The sequence below is a fragment of the Pollachius pollachius genome (assembly GCF_949987615.1).
Source record: "Pollachius pollachius genome assembly, chromosome: 12".
NCBI lineage: Eukaryota > Metazoa > Chordata > Actinopteri > Gadiformes > Gadidae > Pollachius > Pollachius pollachius.
This window is the reverse complement of record NC_136945.1, coordinates 17,152,932-17,178,619: the sequence shown is the minus strand read 5'-3', so window position 1 is coordinate 17,178,619 and position 25,688 is coordinate 17,152,932. Positions and strand designations below refer to the sequence as shown.

The 25,688-nt window shown below is 45.7% G+C and overlaps 1 protein-coding gene across 3 annotated transcripts in view; it reads right to left on the bottom strand.

Annotated features, from left to right (window-relative positions):
- Window positions 1-25,688, bottom strand: part of rap1gapb (RAP1 GTPase activating protein b) — a 68,738-nt gene that overhangs the window by 16,239 nt on the left and 26,811 nt on the right. For 2 of the 3 annotated variants that reach the window (XM_079748070.1, XM_079748071.1), the window contains 10 exons: window positions 22,631-22,724; window positions 7,307-7,354; window positions 6,230-6,268; window positions 5,491-5,712; window positions 4,893-4,996; window positions 2,934-3,012; window positions 2,771-2,824; window positions 2,241-2,324; window positions 2,020-2,120; window positions 1,109-1,238 (listed from right to left, as the gene is read on the bottom strand). In XM_079748070.1, coding sequence (XP_079604196.1) covers window positions 1,109-1,238; window positions 2,020-2,120; window positions 2,241-2,324; window positions 2,771-2,824; window positions 2,934-3,012; window positions 4,893-4,996; window positions 5,491-5,712; window positions 6,230-6,268; window positions 7,307-7,354; window positions 22,631-22,724 — 955 coding nt within the window. Of the gene's footprint in view, window positions 1-1,108; window positions 1,239-2,019; window positions 2,121-2,240; window positions 2,325-2,770; window positions 2,825-2,933; window positions 3,013-4,892; window positions 4,997-5,490; window positions 5,713-6,229; window positions 6,269-7,306; window positions 7,355-9,629; window positions 9,666-13,176; window positions 13,480-22,630; window positions 22,725-25,688 lie in introns of those variants that run through there. The other variant, XM_079748072.1, reaches the window with a different exon arrangement.

The window sequence follows — 25,688 nt, the reverse complement described above, 5'->3', positions numbered from 1 at the left end:
TGCTCCGATGATGATATAAGAGGATGTGACTAAGACGCCCCCTTGGCTCTTTGACATTAGGATTTTTGGTCATACGTATTTCGAAAGGTCTGAGTGGCCTTCTCTTCCAAACCTCGGCTGTCAACTGTCCGCCTCGGCCCAAGAGGAAGATGAGGTAACCCTGAATCATCTCACCGAAGGAAGCCTTAGAAAAGCCTCAATAGAACACAAAACTAGTAAAAAGACCTTGCAGATTACATCAGGAGAGTAGACTTGTCTCTATAGTAGACTAGAGCAGCAGGGAGGGCATTAGAAAAAAAATAATCTGCGCTTTCATGTTTGTATTACGCTACGCTTTTGGTTTCAGCATGTAGATTTCAACTGCACCAGCTGTTTTGTCATCAATCAATGGGATACCAGACGGAGTTCATTAAACAGCAGCTCATTGGTGAAAAAAATAAACCCTAGATTCTGTTCTCAGAACCAATATCAGAACTTGAAATGGGAAGTCAACTCATGTGGGAGTTTAGTACAAAATGGAAAATGGGACAGCTGAGCCTTTGTGTCGTCTATAAACCGGCATGCTTATCATTGCATAAGCCTCAAGCTTTTACACATCCACACACACACACACACAAACAAACACACAAACACACACACACACACCCGCACAAACTTTTCCGGTAGAAAATTGCAGATACATGTGTGTTAGGAGCAGGTAGGGGCAAAGACATCTTGCAGATGGATTTCACCATACACTGTGGACTTTTGGGAGTGTCAGTCCAACCCTACCCACTATAGCATCCTACCTGGTGTTAATCATGCTGCTACTGCTGCCAAAGTGTGACCGCCATTTGCGCTACAACAATCCCTGCGTTCGATCTCGCTCCTCGTGCAGCCAATCTCCTTGCTTTCCCTGCACTACTTTGTTCCTTATTATGAGACAAAGGGGATCATGAGCATGCACAGCGATGGCGCCCTCTATTAGTTAGATCTACTGAATGATCACATAAGTGCTCCATTATATTAGAGTTCCAATGCTGAAAACATGTCCAACGGTCCAGCGATGGATCAGTTCACATTCTAATGTTGCACCCGAGTTAAAACGTAGCGTAAGAAGTTGAGGTACCTGCTGTGAGTCTCCCTCTGTGTAGGGCAGCTTGGTGGAGACATGGAACATGATCTCCTTGTTGTGGAAGTTAGTGTAATACGACTCGGTCCCTGTCTGCCCGTGGGTGACGTCCAGACCACCACGGAACCTGGGATGAGGAACCAGGAAAGAAGAGCGAGGAGAGAGGCGTGAAACGATGACCGAGTGAACGACGAGAGCGGAGGAGAGATATGGGGACACAGGGGACGGAGGTAGGCGGGAAGAGGAATAGGCGAAGAGAAGATAAGAGAACATTAAATAGATAAGGGTAAGAAATAAAGAGAGCAGAACAGAGGAGTGGGAATGTCCCCCACATAGCAAAGAGGAGAGGAGGAGAAGAGGGAACAGGGAAGAACATGAAAGAGATAAGGTGGAAGAAATAAGAAAATGAAATACATGAGGAAGATGGGAGGACTGACGAGGAGAGAGGGGACGCACAGAGAAGAGGGGGAGGCTCAAGAATAGAAGAGATAAGGTGGGAGGAGAAAAGAACAGAGGATGGCGGGAAGAGAAGATGAGAGAAGAGAGGCGGAGAGGAGAGACACGGTTCGGGAAGCCGTCCTCGGTGCGGGGAGAGAGCGAGGCTTCTAAAGGACTCCAGAGCTTTTATCCGTCATCATGGGATAGACAAGGGCACCTATGTACGTTCAATGACAATGTCAAAAGTGACTACAGAGAGCATGGCACTAACTCAAGAGAATCAAAAAAAATAGCGAGCAAGCTAGTGGCATGACAGAGGCCCTGGTGGCCTCATTCCTTTACAGCAAGGGGGATGAACAAACAAGCTGCCTGGAGTATGACGCATGATCTAGGAAGTTGCTGGTAGAGAATATCAGAGGGCCAATTAACGCAGGCTCCAAAGGGAGAAAGAAAACAAGTTTTAAGGTTACCCTTTGAAATCATGGAGCTCAATCTTCTGGCCCAGAAACTCCAGGAACTCCACAAAGGCAGGACTTTCATCCATGTTCCCAAACAGTTCTTCTTCGGTGGTCTGTCAGGGTTGTTAGCAATGGAAACAACAGAAACTGATATTTTACTTTGAAAGTGAACAACAACCGGACGACAGCTCGGCAAGGGAAGATTGAAGAAGTTGGTGAAAAGTCCCACTCACCTGGCTGAACTTCTGATAGACCACGCCGAACTTGAAGTTGTTGCTGATAACGTGCTCGTCAAACGTGACGATGAGTCTGGAGGCCTGGGAACAGAGTTAGAATAAATAAAGCAGTTGATTTATGGCCTGGATCAGAAAGCCTTGGGCACGCCATGTTGGAGGTGAAAAGAGAGGGAGATGTATGAGGCATATATGCTGATGTAATGCAGATATATTTAAATATGCACAATCATGGCTGGATTGCGGTCACTGAGGATTGATGGGAGCGACTGAAGATGATCACCTTACTACTATCTGACCCGTCCCAATAAAACACTAGCAATAATCTTTCTATTTATCCTCTTTATCATCTACAATTCTATTATTCTTATGAGTACTCCATACACACATATTTTCTGTATATCTGTTGTTGTCATGTCTATTTTGCTTATCTCTTTCTCTTTTGTTGATTCTACTGCTGTGCCGTACCGGCTGCTGTGGCACCACACTTCCCGTAGGAGATCAATAAAGCAAAAAGAGTCTTATCTTACCTTCGGGTACAGAACCGGGTAGAATCGATCCACATTCACCTCCTCACAAACAAGCTGGGGGAAAAGGAGGGGAGAGAAGGGTTACGTTACAGCGATGGAGAGAGGACGTGCGGGGGGGGGGGGGGGGGGGGGGAGCTGCAGGGGTGTGGATGTCCTCTCTTACCTTGGCCATCTGAACCACGTTGGGGAACTCGGTCAGGCAGGAGATGGGGATGACGTCGTGGTGGGTTTTGAACTTGGTCCTGAAAACAGAATCGGATGTTATTCCATCCGATGATCCTCGCGTTTTCTTTGGGACTCCTCTGACAATAAGATTGGATTTCAAACCCTGGCCCACACATAGACCCTGTTATCCATGACTAAACACAGAGCCGCATGACAACACCAAATGTTTTGTGTCCTTCTAAAGGTTAATGGAAACGCGCCGATGTCGCACTCTTTTGAGACCAGCCACGTTCACGCTTTTATTGTAATAAGCAAACAAAAAGCTTATTTCACCTCCCAAATGACCCGCAGACCTGCATGTGATGCTACCTCTCATCAATCTCTTTCCAGCTAAACGCGGGCCGGCTCACGGGATCCAGGCACTAGCATCACACCCCATTAGCTACGCTCAATACATAATAATAAACACAGGGCTGGAGGCTGCGCCCCACCCTCTTTCCAGGCCATCTGTGAGGCGAGTGTGTCATAACGAAACAGGATGTAGTAAGGTACGTACTACATCCTGTATTGACCAGACCCAACCCAACTCCAAGATATGCTTCTCTCTGCATTTTGTCCCTTCACAACCAACAAAGACGGTTTTGTGAACTACAACAAATAGCAAAGTACAGATTTTAGTCACTTGCTCTTTCTATTTCACAATTATCAAGTGAGCGGAGAAGGGAGCAGTAACCCGCTGGCAGGCTAACCACAGACACCTACCCACTCCATTACATCTATCAACAAGGTGGCAAAACGGCTATTAAAATATAGAGTGCAGCTGGCAGGGGACTAAAATTTATTCACAGGCTACATGAGGCATTGAGGAGAGGCATCGAGGAGAGGCATCTCTCTCTCTCTCTCTCTCTCTCTCTCTCTCTCTCTCTCTCTCTCTCTCTCTCTGGGGAGGTTGAAACAGGGGGAACATGGGTGGGCATGAATGTGTGTAGGGAGAACACACAGGAATATTGCTTAAAGTACTTTCGCCCCGTTAGATTTCAACAAATCTGTTTTCATGCATCTACTACCCGGGTGTTAGTTGCAGTGCACGCACACCCTGTTCACACACACACACACACACACACACACACACACATCCTGTTCACACACACACGATTAACCAGCAGCCCGTTGGTCGCATGCGGTCAAATATGTGAACAATGGAGACGCCTCTGAAGGGCTGTTAGTATGCCACTACAGAGGTGATGGAGCCCATTAGAGCAAATTGAGAGAGAGAGAGAGAGAGAGAGAGAGAAGAGTGAAATGATGGAGATAGAGAGATGGAGAGATAGAGAGATAGAGCGATATACGCATATATAAACATATATATATAGAGAGAGAAAGAGAGAGAGAAAAGTAAGTGAGAGAAAAGTAATGCAGAGAAAATGGGGTAAAGAGAATGTTCGAGGGAGACATAAAACATAATACAAAGATACAGAGATAAATCAATAGAAAACTGAACAAAGAGTTAAACACCTAACAGTGGGTGCAAGAGAGAGAGAGAGAGAGAGAGAGAAATAGATAGTATAGATAATAGTGCAATATATATGCATCTATAAATATATATATATATATGAGGGTATATATATATATATATATTTAGAGAGAGAAAGAGAGACAGAAATATAGAGAGAGGTGAGCGCAAGAGGCTTAAAAAGAGAAAAGTTAGTGAGAGAGAAGTAATAAAGAGAAGATGAGGTAAAGAGAAAGCTGGAGGGAGACGTAAAGCATAATACAAAGATAGATACAGAGATAAATCAATAAAAAACTGAACAAAGAGAGAGAGAGAGAGAGAGAGAGAGAGAGAGAGAGAGAGAGAGAGAGAGAGACATTGAGAGAGACACATTGAGAGAGAGTGAGACAAGACAAATGAGCGGGAGGGTTATGCAGACAAAGATAACTGAGGGTAGCGCCCAACCTGAGCATCAGCCTCAGGTGCTCCTGGTCCCCGATGACGTCATACTTCAGGGAGAACACCAGCTGTCCCAGGACGGTATCCATGGTGTAGTAGTTAAAGTGTTCCTGGGGAGACGGGACATAGGAGGACCTTCACTCATCAAGGTCCCCACAAGATCTAGTCTTGCTGGCCTCACAAGGCCTACATTTTGAGGACGCTGTGATACACACAATACATTACAGTGTCAAGTGATGGGCCTACTGTGTCAGTCTGCAGCTTGCTGTGCCGCACGTAGACCACACCCCACTGCCTTTACACTTACACTTGTTCAGCCATCTTCAAGATTGCCTAGAGCCTAGTTTGCTCACATGAGATACAACTGACATCGGATCCGTCTACTGTCCCCACGTAGTCAACAGTCTAGACCTACTGTTCCTGTTTCTTGTACCAGCCTACGCTCATATTATTAGTTACAGTAATTATCATTACAGTATCTTTTGTGTGTATACTATTGGCATAGCACTGTGTTTTTATTGCACCGAGCGATAAGTAAAGTCCCATTCATTGAATAAGGTACTGTAGTGTTGTTCCACCCAGGTGGAGACAGGCTTCCCCTCACCTTGCCCATGAACTGTTTCCTGTAGGTCTTAGCCAGGCTGTTGGTCTCCAGCTTGATGTTGGACCCCCCAGCCCCCACAGCGCCACCCACCCCGGTGAGGGTGGCAGGCGGGGGCTGCTCTGTGTCCGGGGGGATCCGGGGCTCGTGATTGGTCCCCTCGATCCAGTAGCCCCCAAACTGGGGCAGCAGGATAAGGGGGAAGGGGCTCGTACGACCCAGGACCTGTCCAGGACCCCAGGAACAAGAAGATGGGAAAGATCGGGACGAATAATAGCACAATACGTACTCATGTTAACCTTGTCAGCTACTTATCCTCATCCTCCCAAGTCTGACAGTGAATAGTACTTATAGCGACCGTACATATGGACAATATTGATCATACGAGATCTACCTCCGCTGACATCCTCTCTGTCCTGCTGCTGCTGCAAATGACCTCCTGAAGGATCACTCCTCCTAGACCTCCGACAATTGATCCTGTGCTAACATCTCATTTGACTTGGAAATCGAAAGTCTAGGGCGGAGGAACACTGTGTCACTGCAGCTGTACGGTCGTCCAGAGAGCCAGGATACTGACGCCTGACGCAGTCACCCAGTGTTCAGAGGAACCGACTTTAAAACTTGTCTAGCAAGTGCATAACTTGACCTTGTAATTCACTTCTATTTCCCTTTTCCTAACAATGCTGCTGATGTTAAACTGAACAGTTGTTCTGTGTATGTGAGTCTGCCTGAGAGTGCGCACCTCATGGACACTGGGGTAGGGTATGTAGTCCTCCTCCGTCTGTGGAAACAATCAACAATTCAACACATCAACAAATAAATAAAAAACAAATGGACTAACCATGTTAGCAATCAAACCATGGTTCAAGACACCATGTTTCTTCCAGAGAAACAAATGAACAAACGTGCAATTCCTATTGCTACTATAAGGACAAGGGGCAAGCTGGTCATGCAGTTAACAAGACTTGCAGTCCTCTTCTGAGCTTGTCATCGGTAACGCACAGCACGGGGGTCCGTGGGTAGCCAACGCGGAGCCCGGACCTGACAGATGCTGGTGAGAAGCTATGGCCACTTGCCCTCGCTGTTTTATGTGACTACACGGAGCCTGATGGGTGAGAACTAGCCGTCCGTGCAGAAATACGTTGCATCACGCAATGCTGGAGTTCATAAACTCAAACATTGAGTGAGAAGATGAAGTCGCACTGAAATGAATCAATGTGTTTGTTTTGGAACTACCGTGCCTAAAGCCATCTTAATCATTAGCATTTTGGTCAATTATTCCATGAATTTTGGGAACTGAATGTGGTAATAATGCCATCATAATGTATCATGCATGCCAGTAACCGAAGGCTATTCAAATGGGTCCTTTCAACGCCGGAAACAACACATAGTTGAAGCCCTACTCACACCTGGTGCAGATTGCACCTGGATAGCGAATATCCACACACACCCACAAATGCAGGTGTGAATGCACCAAATCTGGACTAGCAAGAGAATCTCATTCTGATCAAACCTGAACAAAGACAATAGCGTCTGTTCCTTTGGAGATTTTAAGAATCCCAATCCCTGCTGAAGGGTTTCCGTTTGCTCGCAGATAGACTCAGTTTGAAGAGCCTTCATTGGTCAATGGTAGATGGGATGTGTGAGGATTAAGAAGTGGTTCAGGTCCTGTTGAGTTCCCCGTTCAGCCGGCTAGCCTCCTGAAGCCTGCCTGACAGCAGATAAGACTGGGCTCTAAGACGGGACCATTTCACAGCTCATGGCCGGGGCTGTGCGTTCACAGGAAGATAGAGGGAAGGAGGTGGAAATCAGAACTCACTTTGAGGGGGGGAGGGAGGGTGCAGCGTTGCTCGTCCATCCTGCAAGCCTGTGGAGAGAGAGAGAGAGAGAGAGAGAGAGAGAGAGAGAGAGAGAGAGAGAGAGAGACAGAGAGAGAGAGAGAGAGAGAGAGAGAGACAGAGAGAGAGAGAGAGAGAGAGAGAGAGAGAAAGAGAGAGAGAGAGAGAGAGAGAGAGAGAGAGAGAGAGAGAGAGAGAGAGAGAGAGAGAGAGAGACAGAGAGAGAGAGAGAGACAGAGAGAGAGAGAGAGAGAGAGAGAGAGAAAGAGAGAGAGAGAGAGAGAGAGAGAAGAAAGAGGTGGAAGTCTGAGAGACAGCTTTATCTACACATGAACATGCAGGTTTGTGCTAGGGTTTGGTGGTCGGTAAATAAACCTCTCCTGCCGTGACACTGAGTGATATGAAGTCATAAATAACAATTTGAAGCAACAAACGGCTTTAAGTAGCCGGAATGCACAAGGAAGATTAATATTTTTGTAAATATTTAGGCATGAGGGAATTAAGAAAGCAGGCAATGAATATGAACGACTGAATGAGTGAGTGAGTGAGTGAGTGTATGTGAGTGTGTGCGAGTGTGCGTTTGTGTGTCCTGCGCTAGAAAAAGAGTTACAAGAGGCTAGAGCAGAACAGGATGTGGTTGGCAATAGGAAAGGTTTCAAACTGCCTTGAGTTTATTTTTAAAAGCCAACAGGGTTAATCAGGGTTTTCGAAACGGTTGTTAAAAAGCTAATATCGGCTGACAAGCAACAAAGTTGTAATTGATCCCCTTGCATGAGGCACCATAAACAAAAACAAACACAAAAGCCAATTGGGACACTGGAACACTGGAAGTGTGTTTATGTGCACACCTATAATATATTACTTTAAAGATTAATAAAAGTAAGGCCACACACTTACACACTTAAAAATTAGTGATTATGGCTCTAAGAGAAATCCCAGTCGAGGTTGGTCTCTTGCATACTAAAACCTCATCTCCTCGTCTCTCCATGTTCAACCCAATGTTAGGTTAATTGAGTCCCCATATGTTTACCATCCCCCTTTCATCTGCCTCCAGCCCACAAACAAGCTTGCTTTGAACTCATCGTGAAGGGAAGGCGATGGACTCACCATCCCCGGTCCTTATTAATTACATGCATATTCAAATAAGCGTATATTTGGAAATATCGGCTTGGTTCTGATTGGTTCTGATGGTGCCTGGAGAGAAATTGGGCTTCAATAATTATTATTTTTTTTATGGTCTGATCACTTTCCATTTTCTCCGATTGAAACTGCTTCCCGATTTTGGAACATCTAAATTCACGGTGAATGTATTTGCCATACTGTTTATAAAATGACCGCTTTTGCCTCTGCAGTTAGACAACATATATTATATAAATTCAATTAAACTGTGTTTAACATTGTAAAATAAACCACCAAGGATCCACCCATCCCTCTTTTACACAACGCAACGCATGTTGCGATGGCTGGCCAGGCAACCTTGGAAAGCAAATGGTGCATGGAACCAGCAACTCAATAGAGCAACTCAAAACAGCTATAGTCACCTATAGTTCATAACATCCATTATGGTCCCTCTCCATTCAGGGGCATGGGCTGCCGGACACACAAGTCGGGTGACCCTGCATTGATCAGCTGTTGATTACGGTGAAAAGGCTCCTTTCACGTGTTTCTCTTCAAAAAGGATCACTTGGTTTGGTTCAAAAGCAAGTCCTAACACTCTCACCACCTACTGCAGCAAAGTGAATACCCATTCCCTTTCAGATGGATAATGATGTTTTGCCGGCCATGGCCGATGTAGCATTATTATTTTTGGTCTGACGACCTGACAAAATGAGCTCTTTGCTGGGTAAACACCTTTGTACAGTTTGCTTCAGATGTGACGACACATTACAAAAGCAGTTTTCGAAAGTAAAATCAAAAGTCCTCCATAATGTGGAGGTTCAACTATGAACCCAATCTCCAACATTTATGTTTTTCCAAACTTTAACATTAGAAAAATAATTTAATCTGTGAAATTAAAACAAAAGGTTGTGCGGCGTCAGACGTTAAGGTAGCGTTTACAGAAAAGAAAACGGTTGATGAAATAAAACGTTGAACGTTGTACGTTGTAGAAAATACAATACATAAAAAAGCAGTTCAATTGAAAGATCACAGCGAAGCAACAGAGAGACTGAACGCTGAGAGAGAAGGTGTGGCAGGCAGCAGTGGTCTGAACACACAACCAAAGACACACATTAGTTGGCTGCGTAGCGGGGGGGGGGGGGGGCACGCTAGGCACAGGGCAGGGGACGTCACAACTTACGCTACCTGCATCCTCTCGATCATTGCAAACAGGTCCGTGGTCTGGGGAGAGAGGAGAGACCACACATCCAACAAGGAGAGGGCTTCGTTTGTTTGTCTGACAGAAATGCTCTTCATTTATACATCAGCACTGTATCAAAATGGTGACATGTAGGGCCTTACAGCCTTACATTAAACCAAACACACACACACACACACACACACACACACACACTCACATACACATTTGCACCCACAGACGAACAGGCAGTCGCAGACAAACAAGCACATGCACACACACACATACACACACACACACACACACACACACACACACACACACACACACACACACACACACACACACACACACACACACACACACACACACACACACACACACACACACACACAAACTCACAACCACATAAACACACAACCAAAGACACATATTTGAACCCACACACGAATACGCACTCAGAGACAAATAAGCACGCGCAAACACACACGCAGACACACACACACACACACAAACACACACACACACACACACACACACACATGCACACAAGCAGCGCTACAACGTTGTGTTCCCAGACAACCTGGCACACATCCAAGGCACTGGGAGATTGAGCCGGTAAACGGTCCAGTTTAGTGATGAGAGTATAGTGGTAGAGCACTACGCACTATAGACAGATTCTAACTTAGACTCTAATGACCACTCTCTGAGGCAAGACACAATGTCGCAATCAATGAGGCGACAGTCAATACAACCTTTATAGGCAGTTTCCCTTAATGGAGTCCCATAAACTTGGGAGGCAGAAAGACCACGCCTGTTACTCCACCTACCTAACAACGTGTATTTAACCTCCACTTTTCTACCCGTCTCCCCTAGCGTACTTCACGTCTCCTCCCACCCGTCTCCTTCTACGTGCCCAGGAGAGGGATTCATAAATACAGATCAACGCAAAGGTGACCGCGCAGACCTCAACGCAAAAAACACTTCCCCCGAGCTCTCCATCCACCCATGAGCTTACCACATCCTCCTCCCTCAATATGTATAAACTAACCTGACTGTAGGCTGGTGTGTGGTTGGTGTTCAATAGTGTGACATATAAAGGAAACGTCCCCCTTTGCCTGGATCCACCCTACAGCCTTCTCTCTGCTGATTAATTCCCTCTCTCTGACTCCAAGCACATTCAGCTTATTTAAAGGTAAAGCTGCCATGGGTCAACCTTTACCTTTTAAACAAGTCTCTCTCTTTTATTAATTGAGAGAGAAAAACTGGCTTGTAGGCATTGTTATCATTATTAATGTGAAACGTGTGGACTAAAAGTAACATCTTGTTTTACTAAAAAGTTCTTTACTAATGTTATAAACCTTACTACGCAGCCATGTAGGGTCACACTTTCAGATACTCATGACAACACACCCAACCACAGGATCTCCGTGGGAGCAACTACCTTGTTAACGCATGAATGAAACGCATACGTGTTGGCCAAGAAGGCCGATTTTGTAATCGATAGCGTCCAGCTCAACCCTTCCTTCACAGGGTGAAGTCTATTGCGCAGTTATTACTAGAACAGAACGTGTGGAATCCCCCAAACAAACCACAGCCTTAACCAAGGAAACTGTCGGCTTCACAGCAGCGGTTATATTTACAGAGCAGAGCCGACCACACCCGTACACTCCTTTCCTTACTGAGAGGAGACGACCAACGATATGGTGCACTCGCACTCGCACCATGCTGGGTTCACCAGAGCTTGATAGGACTATACTTTTATTATGTCGTTTTTTGGGGGGGGATTATTTACATTTACATTTAGGGCATTTAGCAGACGCTTTTATCCAAAGCGACTTACGATAAGTGCATTTGTTACAATAAGTACATGTGTCATAAGAAGTGAAACAATATATCGCTGTCGGTACAGTAAAGATGTTCATAGAACCAAGTGCAAGTATTACAATCGCTAGGCTAACCCATTCCCTGTGTAAAGCAGCAATAGCAGCTACTGTAGATGCTACACAATTAAGTACCTTGAATAAGTGCAATGTACAAGTGCCAGGACGCACAACATTCAATGGTGGCTGTGCATTGGTTTCTATGCAGAGTCGAGATGAACTCTGAACAGATAGATTATATATATTATAGTAAGGTACAATGCAGTATGATAAATACTACATCAATAAATATTACACATTTCTGAGGTCTAACAAGCTCACAATGTTTTATTGGTCTTGGTAATGCAAGAGTACAAAGTGTGATTGTAAATGCTTTGTGATTAATACAATTGATCATTTCACCATGCGTTTATTTCACCATACGTCACTTGGGTCATGTATCATTGTGTCCAGCTGGGTTTACCATAAGTTCATAGGATTTACATTTTATACTGTCATTTTTTTTATTATAGTATAGTATTATATATTGTAGAATAGTATGTAATAGTAGGGTACAATGCAGTATGCTATGCAAAATACTACATCAATAAATACTACTAATTTCTGAGGTCTAACAAGCTCACAATGTTTTAATGGTCTTGTTAATGTAAGAGTTCAAAAGTGTCATTGTAAGTGCTTTGTCATTAATGCAAATGACCATTTCACAAAGCGTTTTATTTTGCCATATGTCACTTCTGTTATGAGATTCTGTGGCTTGATGTTGGTGATAATGCCAAGACAATGTTCCCATATGACCCATGGAGCACAAATACATGCAAAACACATGCAAAACAAATACAAACCCCTGCAATGTGTGTCTAATGCAAATGCATAGAGACTCACACACACAGACTAGGTTATGCATAGATGCTCATCCACAGCCACACATGCATGCATGCATTCACACATGCACATGAACACACATACCCACAAACAAACAGACACATGCATGAACAGAAATACAATCAGTAACCAACATCAGACCTCTTGCCTTACATTTTAAACACATTGTTTAAAATAAGGACACAGGGTTAGACACACACACACACACACAAACACACACTCATTAACACACCTGACCATGCCAGAATAAATAGGAAGCATCATAGCCCACCATTATCTGCGCAAAAAACTCAGGTAGTCACTTTTGTTGTGACGTATGTCCAGTCACAAATAAATATTTGAATTTCCAATGTTGGGATTACCGCCTCACTCAACATTTAATACTATACCATTCATCCCACTATGTCTGTTTGTATAGGTACAGGTTTTAGTGTGAGTGTGTGTGTGATGAGGGAGTATGTGTGTATGTTGTGGTTGAAGAATCCTCGTAGAGTTAATAAGTAACAGATTCCAGGTATCACTGAGTGTGCCTCACCTTTGAGCATCAAGACCTCTCCTATAACAAATCCCATAAAATACATAAAATAAAACGCCGCTTTGCTCACAATCCGATCCGAATCAATGTCTAATCAACGAGCCAATCATCTATCGCCCGGGTTAGTCTGACAAATAAGGCGTTCAACAACAACGCTCAAACCCATTCACACTTCCACCACGCCGCCCGCGGTGCAGCCGGGCATTCACAGAAAAAGTCTTCTCCTCTGAATCAACGCGGTGGTGCAGTACTCACGTCGCTGAAACACCGTCGCGTGGTGTACACGGCCCGGGCCTCGGTCCGACACGGCCCGTCAAACGACAGCTTTTTAGCTGCCTTGAGGTGGCTCATCGTTCCCTGCGCACAGACGCCCGTGAGGCGTTCAAGACCACGGAGCGGAGAAAGGGGGGGGGGGACCCGTGTGAGAGACAGAGGCGTGATCTACACCACCAGCCACACTGGGTGCGTACTGTTAACTCGGAGGAAAGCAAAAGTAAAGAGGCATAGAATGAAGGCTGCGCATTAGAGTGCAAAACATCCCCCCCCCTCCCCCCCAGTGAGACATCAGAACATAATACCATGAAGCGAAGAACGTCCATCCTTCCTCTTTACACACAAACACACAGGCACACGTGTGGTGCACACACACACACACATACGAACGCACACAGACACACGGGCGCACACACACACAAACACGCACACGCAAGCACACACACACGCACGCAAGCACACACACGCACACACAGACACACACGCGCAAGCACACGCACACACACACACACACACGGACGCACGCGCACATGTTAAACACAAAGCCAGATGACCACACACAGCCATAAAGTCGTTCACACTTGGACTCATGGATACAGAAAGGGAAGTTTTCCGTGTGGGGAAATACACATCTTTCTACTCTTAAAACCATGCACATGTGTGCCCGTGTGCATGCACACACACACACACACCATAACGTTTGGTAGTTCCCTTTTTATTATCACATTGAGCCCAAATATTCTCTTCCTCTTCCTTGAGTGAGCCATATTTCTCAATCTACTGGCAAACACTCTAAAAAAACCTTTGACTTATTTAAAGACTTTTGCGACCTCCTCAGAAACTGAGGAATCAAAACCAAAACAAAACACCAGAATCACAAGGAATCTTGTTGCTAGCAGGCTGCTTGCAAGATTGGAACATTACACTTGTACACCCTTTATAGTCCACTAAATAAAGGGTTGCTGTAGTCTTTACACGAACAACATTGTATTCTGATTGTAATGTGAGATTTTTTCCGCTACCTTGAAGGCAACAATTTTAAATACATAGAATATCAGTCTGTAAATAGACACAGTTCACACTTGTTGTGTCCACTATTTACATTTGAGATCAACCGGATCAGACCCAACCTGTGTGTCAACCAGGCCTTTTACAGCCCCAATAGTAAACGAACCCCACCAATGCTAAACCAACACTGACAACACTAAACCAACACTATTAACACTAAAGCAATGGAGCATCCCATTGGAGGATAAAGGCAAGACATTGTGATTATTGTGTGTCGGCCATCATACTGGTCCTGTTTGCTTTAGTTTTCCAAGGAACTGAGCCAAACAGCTAGGGCCCACGTCATTTAGTTGCAGACAATGGACATTGGTGAGGAAGTACAGTTTTTAATACAAATAGAAGGTACATCCTCATTGTTCATCAAAGCCAACTAATCAGGTTGTCAAATGAACTCACATTCCTACCTGTGAGTGCATCACCCCTTTAAGTGATTGCAACTGTAGCATGAGACACTGAGCCTTTTTAAGTATATGTATTTATACTAAATGTATATGTACATTTAACATATATAAATATGTAAAATGTTGCTAAATGTTTGTGCGTGTGTGTGTGTGTGTGTGTGTGTGTGTGTGTGTGTGTGTGTGTGTCTGTGTGTCTCCACGCTCACTGCAACTCTGATCTCTAACTACACTACAGCCTGCTCCTATCTTTAATTATATCTGGTTCAATCTGGAATCCTGCTTCTTCAGGACTTTTGCGTAGTTGCTTCTTTAAAGGTCCCATGGCATGAAAATTTCACTTTCTGAGGTTTTCTAACATTAATATGAGTTCCCCTAGCCTGCCTATGGTCCCCAAGTAGCTAGAAATGGTGTTAGGTGTAAAACGAGCACTAGGTATCCTGCTCTGCCTTTGAAAAAACAAAGCTCAGACGCGCCGATTTGGAATTTTCCCCATATGACGTCATACAGGGACATGTTACCTCCCCTTTATCTGTTTTGCCCGCTAAGAGAATTTGGCCCGCCAATGAGACAATGAGCTACGACCGTGCGAACGCCACATGTGTGTGTGTGTCTGTGAATACACACACTGTAACGCAAGTGTTGTACACTTCTTTGTTATTTGGATAACCGTTCTGCTGTTGGTGTTATGGTGCATAACACTTTGGGTTCTCTGACGTCTCTGGTATTTCCAAAACGGGACTCGTAGTGGGGGTTATCTCAGCCATGGTTGAGAAGGAAATTGGGGGAAAGGAACTTTGGCTTGACTCTGTGAAGTACATGAACCGCGACATGGAGGAGATAAGGATTGTTGACCGCGATTGTCTCCTGCCGGAGCCCTGCTACCTGCAGTGGGGCTCCGGCGGGAGACAATCGCGGTCAACAATCGTGGGCTACAATCCATTTCTCCTCCATGTCGCGGTTTAGTCTACTACAGATTGATGTGGAAGTGGAAGAACCAGAGACATCGGAGAACCCGACGCAGTCGTTAGAGATTCATAATATCGTCTGGAGGCGCACACAGCTGTTGGCCATGATAATATATATTATATGATATAAAAAGACCCACTCAATGAAGAAACACTAAGTGGAAGGTTATTTGGGGAAATTCAGATTCTACAATTACTGACCCAGGTAGCATTCTCCACCTTGCGCTCCTCATGAAGAAACATTGCTGATACAGATGGATAGAAAAGGAGTTTGTAATTGGAAAAGTCAGCGGAGGACGTCACACCTCAATTACTTGTAGGGAAAAAATAAGGGCCTTTTGAGTCAGTCACCAGCCAGCTGAAAACAGCGCTCGTGAAATGTGTTATCACCGAGTCTGGAGGAGATAGAAGGATGGATCTGTCATCCACATCAAACACCGGCGGGCCCACCACTGCCGGGCCAAACACGGCGACAACCACCAGAATTACCCTGGCAAGATCTGCGGATCTTCTCTTTGGGAGGAGAGCTAATGCCGTATTGGAGCGCGGGAAAAAGTTGAAAGGAGCGAGTAGGAAGGGGAGAAGACAGGAGGGCACTGAGGACCAAAAAGAATGATTCACAAAGAGAAGAAAAGCAGAGTGTGTGTGTCTCTCTCTCTCTCTCTCTCTCTCTCTCTCATATATCTATATATGAAGGCTGCGTGTTGCCCACCATATGGCCAATTTCTCGATAGACAAATGTGCTATCCATATATTTATCTGTTATCCGCTGAAGTGCTTTTTAAAAAGTCTCTCTCGGCGCCTCTCTCTCTCTCTCTCTCTCTCTCTCTCTCTCTCTCTCTCTCTCTCTCTCTCTCTCTCTCTCTGTCAGGTCTGCTCCCGTCATCACACTGCATCAAGCGATGACCTACTTCTCTCTTCCCCAGCAAAAACACAACACCGCCAGGTTCCAGGCTCAGGTTCAGAGACGAGGGACCAGAGACGTTGCCCCGAGTCCTGTCCTCAGGACGTAAGGGGATGGGAGGGGACGGGGACGGGGACGGGGACGGGGACGGGGGGGGGGGACGGGGGTGAGAGGAGGGGATAGGTGATGGTAGGTGAGAGGAGGTGACGGGAGGTGAGAGGAGTTGAGAGGAGGGGATAGGTGATGGTAGGTGAGAGGAGGTGACGGGAGGTGAGAGGAGGTGAGAGGAGGGGATAGGTGATGGTAGGTGAGAGGAGGTGAGAGGAGGTGAGAGGAGGGGATAGCTGATGGTAGGTGAGAGGAGGTGAGAAGAGGTGAGAGGAGGTGAGAGGAGGGGATAGGTGATGGTAGGTGAGAGGAGGTGACGGGAGGTGAGAGGAGGTGAGAGGAGGGGATAGGTGATGGTAGGTGAGAGGAGGTGAGAGGAGGTGAGAGGAGGGGATAGGTGATGGTAGGTGAGAGGAGGTGACGGGAGGTGAGAGGAGGGGAGAGGAGGTGAGAGAAGGGGATGGGTGATGGGATGTGAGAGGAGGTGACGGGAGGCGGCGGTGGTGAGAGGAGCCGATGGGAGGTGAGAGGAGGTGAGTGGGGTGAGAGGAGGTGACGGGGGGTGACGGAGGAGAGTGGGGTGACGGGAGGTGAGAGGAGGTGATGGGAGGTGAGAGGAGGTGATGGGAGGTGAGAGGAGGTGAGTGGGGTGAGAGGAGGTGACGGGGTGACGGAGGTGAGAGGAGGTGAGTGGGGTGACGGGAGGTGAGAGGAGGTGAGAGGAGTTGAGAGGAGGTGATGGGAGGTAAGAGGAGGTGAGAAGAGGTGATGGGAGGTGAGAGGAGGTGAGTGGAGGTGACGGGGTGACGGAGGTGAGAGGAGGGGATGGGAGGTGAGAGGAGGTGAAAGGAGGTGAGTGGGGTGATGGGAGGTGAAAGGAGGTGAGAGGAGGAGAGAGGAGGGGACGGGAGGTGAGAGGAGGGGATAGGTGATAGGAGGTGAGAGGAGGTGACGGGAGGTGACGGAGGTGAGAGGAGGTGATGGGGGGTGAGAGGAGGTGAGTGGGGTGAGAGGAGGTGATGGGGTGACGGAGGTGAGAGGAGGTGAGTGGGGTGACGGAAGGCGAGAGGAGGTGAGAGGAGGTGATGGGAGGTGAGAGGAGGTGACGGGGGTGAGAGGAGGTGACGGGGGGTGACGGAGGTGAGAGGAGGTGAGTGGGGTGATGGGAGGTGAGAGGAGGTGATGGGAGGTGAGAGGAGGTGACGGGGGGTGAGAGGAGGTGAGTGGGGTGAGAGGAGGTGAGTGGGGTGAGAGGAGGTGAGAGGAGGTGAGTGGGGTGAGAGGAGGTGAGTGGGGTGAGAGGAGGTGAGTGGGGTGAGAGGAGGTGACGGGGGTGAGAGGAGGTGAGTGGGGTGATCGGAGGTGAGAGGAGGTGATGGGAGGTGAGAGGAGGTGACGGGGGGTGAGAGGAGGTGAGTGGGGTGAGAGGAGGTGACGGGGGTGAGAGGAGGTGAGTGGGGTGAGAGGAGGTGAGTGGAGGTGATGGGAGGTGAGAGGAGGTGAGTGGGGTGAGAGGAGGTGAGTGGGGTGAGAGGAGGTGACGGGGGTGAGAGGAGGTGAGTGGGGTGATGGGAGGTGAGAGGAGGTGATGGGAGGTGAGAGGAGGTGAGTTGGGTGATGGGAGTTGAGAGGAGGAGAGAGGAGGGGACGGGAGGTGAGAGGAGGTGAGTGGGGTAGATCTGAAGAGAGGGGGGAATTATAGTCATTACCAGTGGTATCGGGTGAAACCAGTCCTCTGTGATGAGAAGACCTTTCACAAACTAGTGTACAACAGCAACATGCCACAGTACACTGCTAGACTTTTTGAGGAAGTCCTGATTCAAAATGTGGTGAGTCAGCCTTTAGTGTTCATGCAGCTAAACTTTGGAACAAACTGCCAGAATAAATTAAAAATGCTCCCACAACTTCCTTTTTTATATCAAAACTAAAGAATAAGCTCTTCAGTGATGCATACTATTAACATTTCTAATGTTTTCCTTCTCATTCTTATTTTTATTCTTATCGATTTATATTTTAATGTCGGATTCATATCTGAAATGTCTGTCTTACTGAAGTTTTGTTTTTTTTGTTTTCATTTCTTTTTATCTTTTTCTCCCTTTGTTTTTTAATAGTACATGTGTGATTTTATTGGAGGTCTTTCATTATATTTCTTGCATGTATTTCTTCACTATAAATTATACTGTTGTCTTTTTCTCTGTAAAGCACATTGAACTGCTTGATGTAAGAAATTCGATATACAAATACAATTGCCTTGCCATGCCTTGCCTTGCCTTGATTCAGTTTCTCTCTATCGTCAGCACCATGTCAATAATAATGCATCGTAATAATCACGGAAATAAGCCATAATAGAGGTAATTAAGCAAAATTCCCATTCACATGAAAACATTTTTACGACACAACATAATGGCTTCGCCGGTAAACAAGTGTGATGTATGCATGAAAGGACCTCTCCAGAAGCATAACATTGACCGCTCGGCAGCAGAGTGTATACTGGCCAGGACCGAGCATTGAACTGGGAATGGATAGGCCCTCTTTCACTCAACAATAAGCGCTATTGAAATGCACACCCCCCAATTATGGATAATAGTTCCATGCAATAATGTGGCGGAAACATTAATCAACCGCTGGGATTCAGGCGACATTTGAAGGGTCGCCGTTGGCCCTCCTGATGGGCTGATTACCGAGATTTCTCCCAGGTGAGGGAAACAGTGGGCTGGAATGGCCAATCACAACGACCGCCTGCTGCTCCGACGGCCAGATTGGGTCCGCCACAGAATGCTTTGAAACAATAAACTGGAAGTATACAAACAGTTGGTGGGTGGATGTGGATGTGTTTGATTTAAAGAACTGCTTTCATTTATTTCATGCATGGTCTTGAATAATATCATCACATACTGTATGCAGATTTATGGATTTTTCTTCCATACAGAGTCTTTCAGTTGATGTGTTCATGGATGTTATATTTGTGCCCTGTTGATCTGCTATCGTGGCCTGGTTACTGTGGGAAAGGACATTTTGGGCCCTATTTTAACGGTCTGAAACGCAAGTGAGAAGCGCCAAGCGCAAGTAGCTTTGTGGGCGGTTCTATGGCGATGTTGCTATTTTACCGACGCAAATGACTCTTGCGCCCGGCGCAAATCTAAAAAGGGTTGGTCTGAAGTATCCTAATTACCCGTAGGTGTGGTTTGGGCTTAACGTGCAATAAACCAATGAGAGTGCCATCTCCCATCCCCTTTACGAGCCATGAGCGCATATGAATCTGACGAGTTGATATTTTGACAGCGCGTCTGCAGTCTCCGATGAGACAGATGCACATGAATTTTAAACTTCAAATGGCTCAGTTTATGGCCAAATAATATGGCCTAATTCACACATGGAATAAGATTTTCGACCACAACTTCAGAAATACTGAGTCCTCAAATAATATAATTTTTTTTCGGCAAAGAAAACTTAACACACATATGATATGCGGTAACTGTGATTCTATTTAATGATATACGCAATACATTATAAACATTGTTTCTTATCAGTATTGTATGCATTATCGTTATCGTCCCCCCCGTTAATATACATTGCCATGGACTGTATTATGCGTTACGTGTTTAGTTTGCGTGTGTTGGAGATGGACGCACACACTCGCGCCCACATTCATTAATTATTTTACACACACACGCGGGCGCGCCGCCAGCATTCAATCATTATTTTTAACACTCACTCGCGGTCAAACAATGTTTTCTCATGATCAAATACTCATCAATCCTAAAAGTTATGGGCATGTACACGATGTCTGTGTCAAGAAAATATGTGTTTGCTGTACGGTGTTTTCAGATGCATTGATTTAAAAGTACAACTTATAACCACTGTATCAGCTGTTCTTTACCAAATAATTTACCAAGAATGTGTGGCTAGGTAGATGAGAGAAGCAAAGTCTATGCGCGAGGTGCACAAGCAACATTATGCATGCGCCCTTAAAATAGCATTTGAACAACGCGCCACTGACTTTAAACCAGGTATTTCCTGGTTTGTGGCGCAAATGATTTCTGAAACTGCAAAATAGTACCAGGGAACGTTTGCGCCATAACACGCCTCCTCCTTTCCACGAACCGCCTCTTGGGGCGCAAGATCGTTCCCTAATTTACCGACGCGTGGCGCAGGAGGGAAAAGAACGCTCTGCGCCAGTTGCAAACTAGCAACGACACATGCGCCAGTGAGAAAGTCAATTGCGCCGGATGCAAGATAGGGCCCTTGGAATCACAAATGGATGTTAGATGAAAGATGATACAAAAGCATGAGTAACCATGTGGCAGTCAGTGCCATCAGGTGTAAAGGCACCCGTGTTCATTTTCTCTCTTCAGAACCACATGGATCGGTGAGAATATAACCAGCATCAGATCCCGACTAAGCTGCAAAATGCTAAGCCGACTCCAAATCTCTTGGGCGTCGTCATGTAAATTATTCTGAAATCTTCCAGATCCTCTCCATGTTCTATTCAAACACACTTGGCAGAACAATATTGAAAGTAGGAAAAACGAAACAGCTGGTAGTTTCCAGGGTTATGGAAGTATAAAGCTCTGTCTTTGCCTTGAGCAACACAGCAGGCATGTTTAATTCAGTTTAGATATTGGAGAACAGCAGGTAGAAAAAAGGTCATTTTGGTTACGCCTACGATTATTTCCCTATATCTGAAACATTCTCAAAGACAGGCAGAATGTTTTGCAGTCAATGATGGTCAATATATCTACATTATATAATACACTAGGGTCGATATTTAATGCTGATATTTTGTTTTTTACAGTTTTGGCATTAGCCATTTTCTACAGTGTAAGTCAAATAACTTACACTGTAGTTTGCTATAAGTACATAAAATGTACACGTTTATAAAAGCATGCTATTGTTTGTCAAGCATGTTATTATTTGTAATAAAGCTTTCATGCTATTAAAACCGATGGGATCTTGATCATCTCTTTATAAAATCCTACTAATATTCACCATCCGAATGCACACCAAAGACCCTGGGAGACCACGCGCACTCACAGGTGGAAATCAGTGTGTTACACTACTATACAATATGCAGTGTATATGAGCCTCACCAGGAAGCTAGGATCGGGTGGCTTCCTGGAGACCCGACAACACCTCCCCCCCCCATCCCCCCCAAGGTGGCTTTACATCACTCTCCTGAACAAGACGTGTTCACCAGCCCCCTATGTGTCACAATGATAACAAGCTGTCTGCCTGGTGCTGCCGCAGGGCAGAGATGTGTGTGTGTGTGTGTGTGTGTGTGTGTGTCTCAGGTGTGGATGAGGTGTGTGTGCGCCTGTGCATATCAGGGCTGTGTGTGTGTATGTGTGTGTGTGTGTGTGTGTGTGCGTGCGCCAGACTACCAGCCACCGCTACGGCTGCGGCCATTAGGAACACCTTTGTCCTGTGAACAGGGTAGATGGGGTGAGCGAGATGATTAGCCAAGCTGACAGAGCGGGGAGACAAAGAGACAGATAGGCCAATGGGGTGCCCAAGAAGAGCAGAGATAGATGAAGGAGGTGTTGGTATTTGGGTGGAGGTATATCACAAGAGAATGTTTTCATACTCATACCAATTTGTGCCGCCTGAACGTATCGACTAGGCAGAGTCTCAATTCTTTTCCTGTCGCTTGAGAATGAGCCGTTGTTGACGAAGGTTGCTCGGTACAGACAAGCTTTTCTCCAAGAATAAACACCTTTAGAAATAATTCAAAAGAGTGTGATTTGCAAAATCTTTCCCCGGTAAACCTTTGAGGAAGTCCTGACGATTTTGAAAAGCTCAAGAAAATCGGAAGGAGATTGTTGAACTCAATTTGTTGCGAGGGGCGGATTGGAGCAATCAGTAAATTCTTGTTCTATTGATGTCGGGTTTTCAGAGGGCTTAGATGTTAGGTCTCTAAAGACAACATTGGTGCTCAGCTCATGGAAACAGACAAAGATGTAATTGGCCGTGCTCTTTTCCTTTTCTTTTACCTTTGGGATTGACAGAGGCGAAGATGGAGGGCCAAAACACACCGGAGAGGGCTCTACTCGGTCAGACAGGCGTGGAATCCTTCCATCTTGTTTCCTATGACACAGAGAGAGCGAGAGAGAGAGAGAGAGAGTTAGAGAGACATTCATGTATATTTCTATCATGAGCGTTAAAAAGAGGGGGAAATAGACATGCAGACAGAAAGAGGAGGGAGGAAGGGGGGACAGAAAAAGGAGAGATAATTAATAGAGCTAATAATTAAAGAGCGCTTTTCGTGTTAGAGAAGGAATTAGCGATAACAGAGATAAAGTGCGGTAGACAACTAGAATGTGTTTCGTCCTAACGAACTGCGAGAGTGTGGCTGCTAAAATGCTAACTTCAGGGCTATCGTCAACGCTAGCGTCACCGCTGCCTTAACATCGTAAAATGTTGTCCAGCTTGGCGGAAAAACACCGCCCAATCTGGCAACACTGCCTGTACGTCCTCCGCGCTCTAACCTCAGCGTAAAACAATGAGACTAACTGAAATAAAAGCTGATATGGAACCTAAACTGTGATTCTGAAAAAAGTATAAAAGGTTATCGAGAAGTGTGTTGATTTGTTAAATGGTTTGAACGAAGGTTAACGTTTCAAATTAACCAAGTTACGATGTCTGAAGTAGTTGAAGTGTCGGAGAAGGCTTACATTGTAATAAAGAAAGCCGAAAACGCGTAATAGTTAAAAAGTTTAAAGAGTTGAAAAACGCAGAGAGATAGCCATTATGTCGTTAAAGAGCTGAACGTTTTGATAGTTGAATGGTTTCTGTAGCTGAAAGTATGCAGGAGCAGTAAACTGCACAAAAAACAGTCAAAGGGAATAAAGAAAATTTATGAAGAACAGTAGATGTGCTTGCAGTATCAACCACACTAATAAGGAGAGAGCAGGGGGAGTAAGTAAGAGAATTGCAGAGAAAAAGGACTGAGTGAGATAGAGAGAGCGAGAAAGAGATTAAGAGTCGATGTATAGTGATGTAGAAAAAAAAAAGACTGAAACACATTATCACAAAGTTTACTAGGGTTATAAAGAATCCCAGTGACCCCTCAGCTGATCACCTTACAGGACATGATGACAGCGACCACAGGCCAGCGTCCGGCCTTCATTGCACTACACTGTAAAAAATACTAATTGCACAAATGTTCAAAATGTGCATAGCCCCGCCCAACTCCTTCCATGTCTTCGGGGTCTTCCCTAAATTCCCCTGCAGGACAGACAGCTGAACCCCACCATCAGAGGAGCAGGGAGGACAAGGAGGAGGAGGAGTGAGTGTCATGGTGCACTTCCCCTGCCTACTCTCTCCTAACAACAGCTCTGTACAAAATACGAAGCCAAGCTTGCAAATCTGCAGCGGAGAACCGTTTATTCTTTTGAATAAGCTAAATTTTTTGTAGGCGCACTGAGCCACCGATATTCCCGGTCACCTGGTACGACATACCCCCTCTCTCGGCGTTCCTGTGTATGCAACCCTAACTAGGGATGGGGTAAGTCAGGAAGGTCAATAATGTTATTAGGAAACTACCAAAGCGTATTCAGCGTGAAGCTGTGGTTCTTGCAACACAACAAAACGTAGACGTGTATCCCGTGGCTAGGGCTCCAATGGCCCCCAGGGCCAAAGGAGATGGCCCTTGGGCTTGGGGCTCTCTAGACCCGTGCAGTAGTACATGGATAGTGCACCAGCACGATGCCCGTGAAGGTCTCCATCCACAGCTGCTCAGTCTTAGTGGTACTGGGCCCTCGGTGTGGTTCCCTGTCATGCCTTCGTTTTTCTCAGGTTTTGGACTAATTTCAGAACGGCAGACATTCTGTTTGAGTTTGTACTTTCCTCACTGGCTTTTATGTCTAGTCGCAGAGAGAGAGACTTTTTACAAAGTGGTGCGCGGACACACCCGCGGGACGGAATAAAGCATTTAAATCGTAAAGTAATAAAATCTCATTAAAATCGTGTATGCAGAGCAGAATCTCGGAAGCTCTCCTCCGAGCGACTCCGGACGTTGTACTGACAGACACTGAGTCCCCTGTTGCCTTTTACTCTACTGCTGCAGGAGCAGTAGTTTAAGATCTATGGGGTGAATCTAAAATCAATTTGATTGAACATCTAACTGATAATATTTCGATTAGAGACCCAAGGAAAAAGTGGGATCTGCATCAAGGACCCAGGGCATTTGAAAGCACCAAAGAGCTTAGGTAATTGGAAGGAAAATTTCCCATAGTCTGCTGGGTTGGTCATACCTTACGGCTCACCCCCGATGCCATCATTACCGTGGCCAAATGATGAGGCCAGACGAAGGGAGTGTCACCCGGACTCATGGCCTGGCCAGGTGTTAAGGTCAGGGTGTCACAATGGCTGGCATCCGCCCTTTGTCCGTGGCCCAAATGTCGGAATCCTAAACTAAACTCTGAACTCTCAAATATATCCAAAAAGAATGAACAGATTTACTTCTTGATTAACGCATAGTTCAGTGCCATGCGGGACTTTCACTTTCTAAACACATGTGTCTTTTCCAGTAGTTAGTGGTGACATGCACACTTTTCTAAAGTAGTCAGGATACATGTAGAAACACAATACACACTAGTATAGACTATGACCAATCTATTGCAAGCAAACAACTTTACCTATGCCTTCTGAAAGGTCCACAAACTTTATAATTAAGCTGAAAGCTTATCTCGTACCTCCAAGGAGAAGGGCTTAAGATGATGTCGGCTCTTTGTCCATCTGAAGGACTTGTGGCCGCTGAATACAGATCAGCATCATTAAGAGGCAGGTGATGGTCCGCCATGCTGCTCTACGATGTTTACAGACCGGGACAGACCGGCATCCAGCTCTGTCCTTCCCCGATGTCTAATTAGAAGGTCAGGAGGCCAGGACGAACCATCGACTAGAGTCATGGACATTCACGTCACGTTGAATGGAGAATGCATTGTAAGATATTTGTTGTTGTTGATATTAGAGTACAGCGCTGGGCCGCCTCTGCGGAACGCCTCACTCGTGGTGGACAGCTAGCAGGAAGGTTGTTAACTGTTGCTG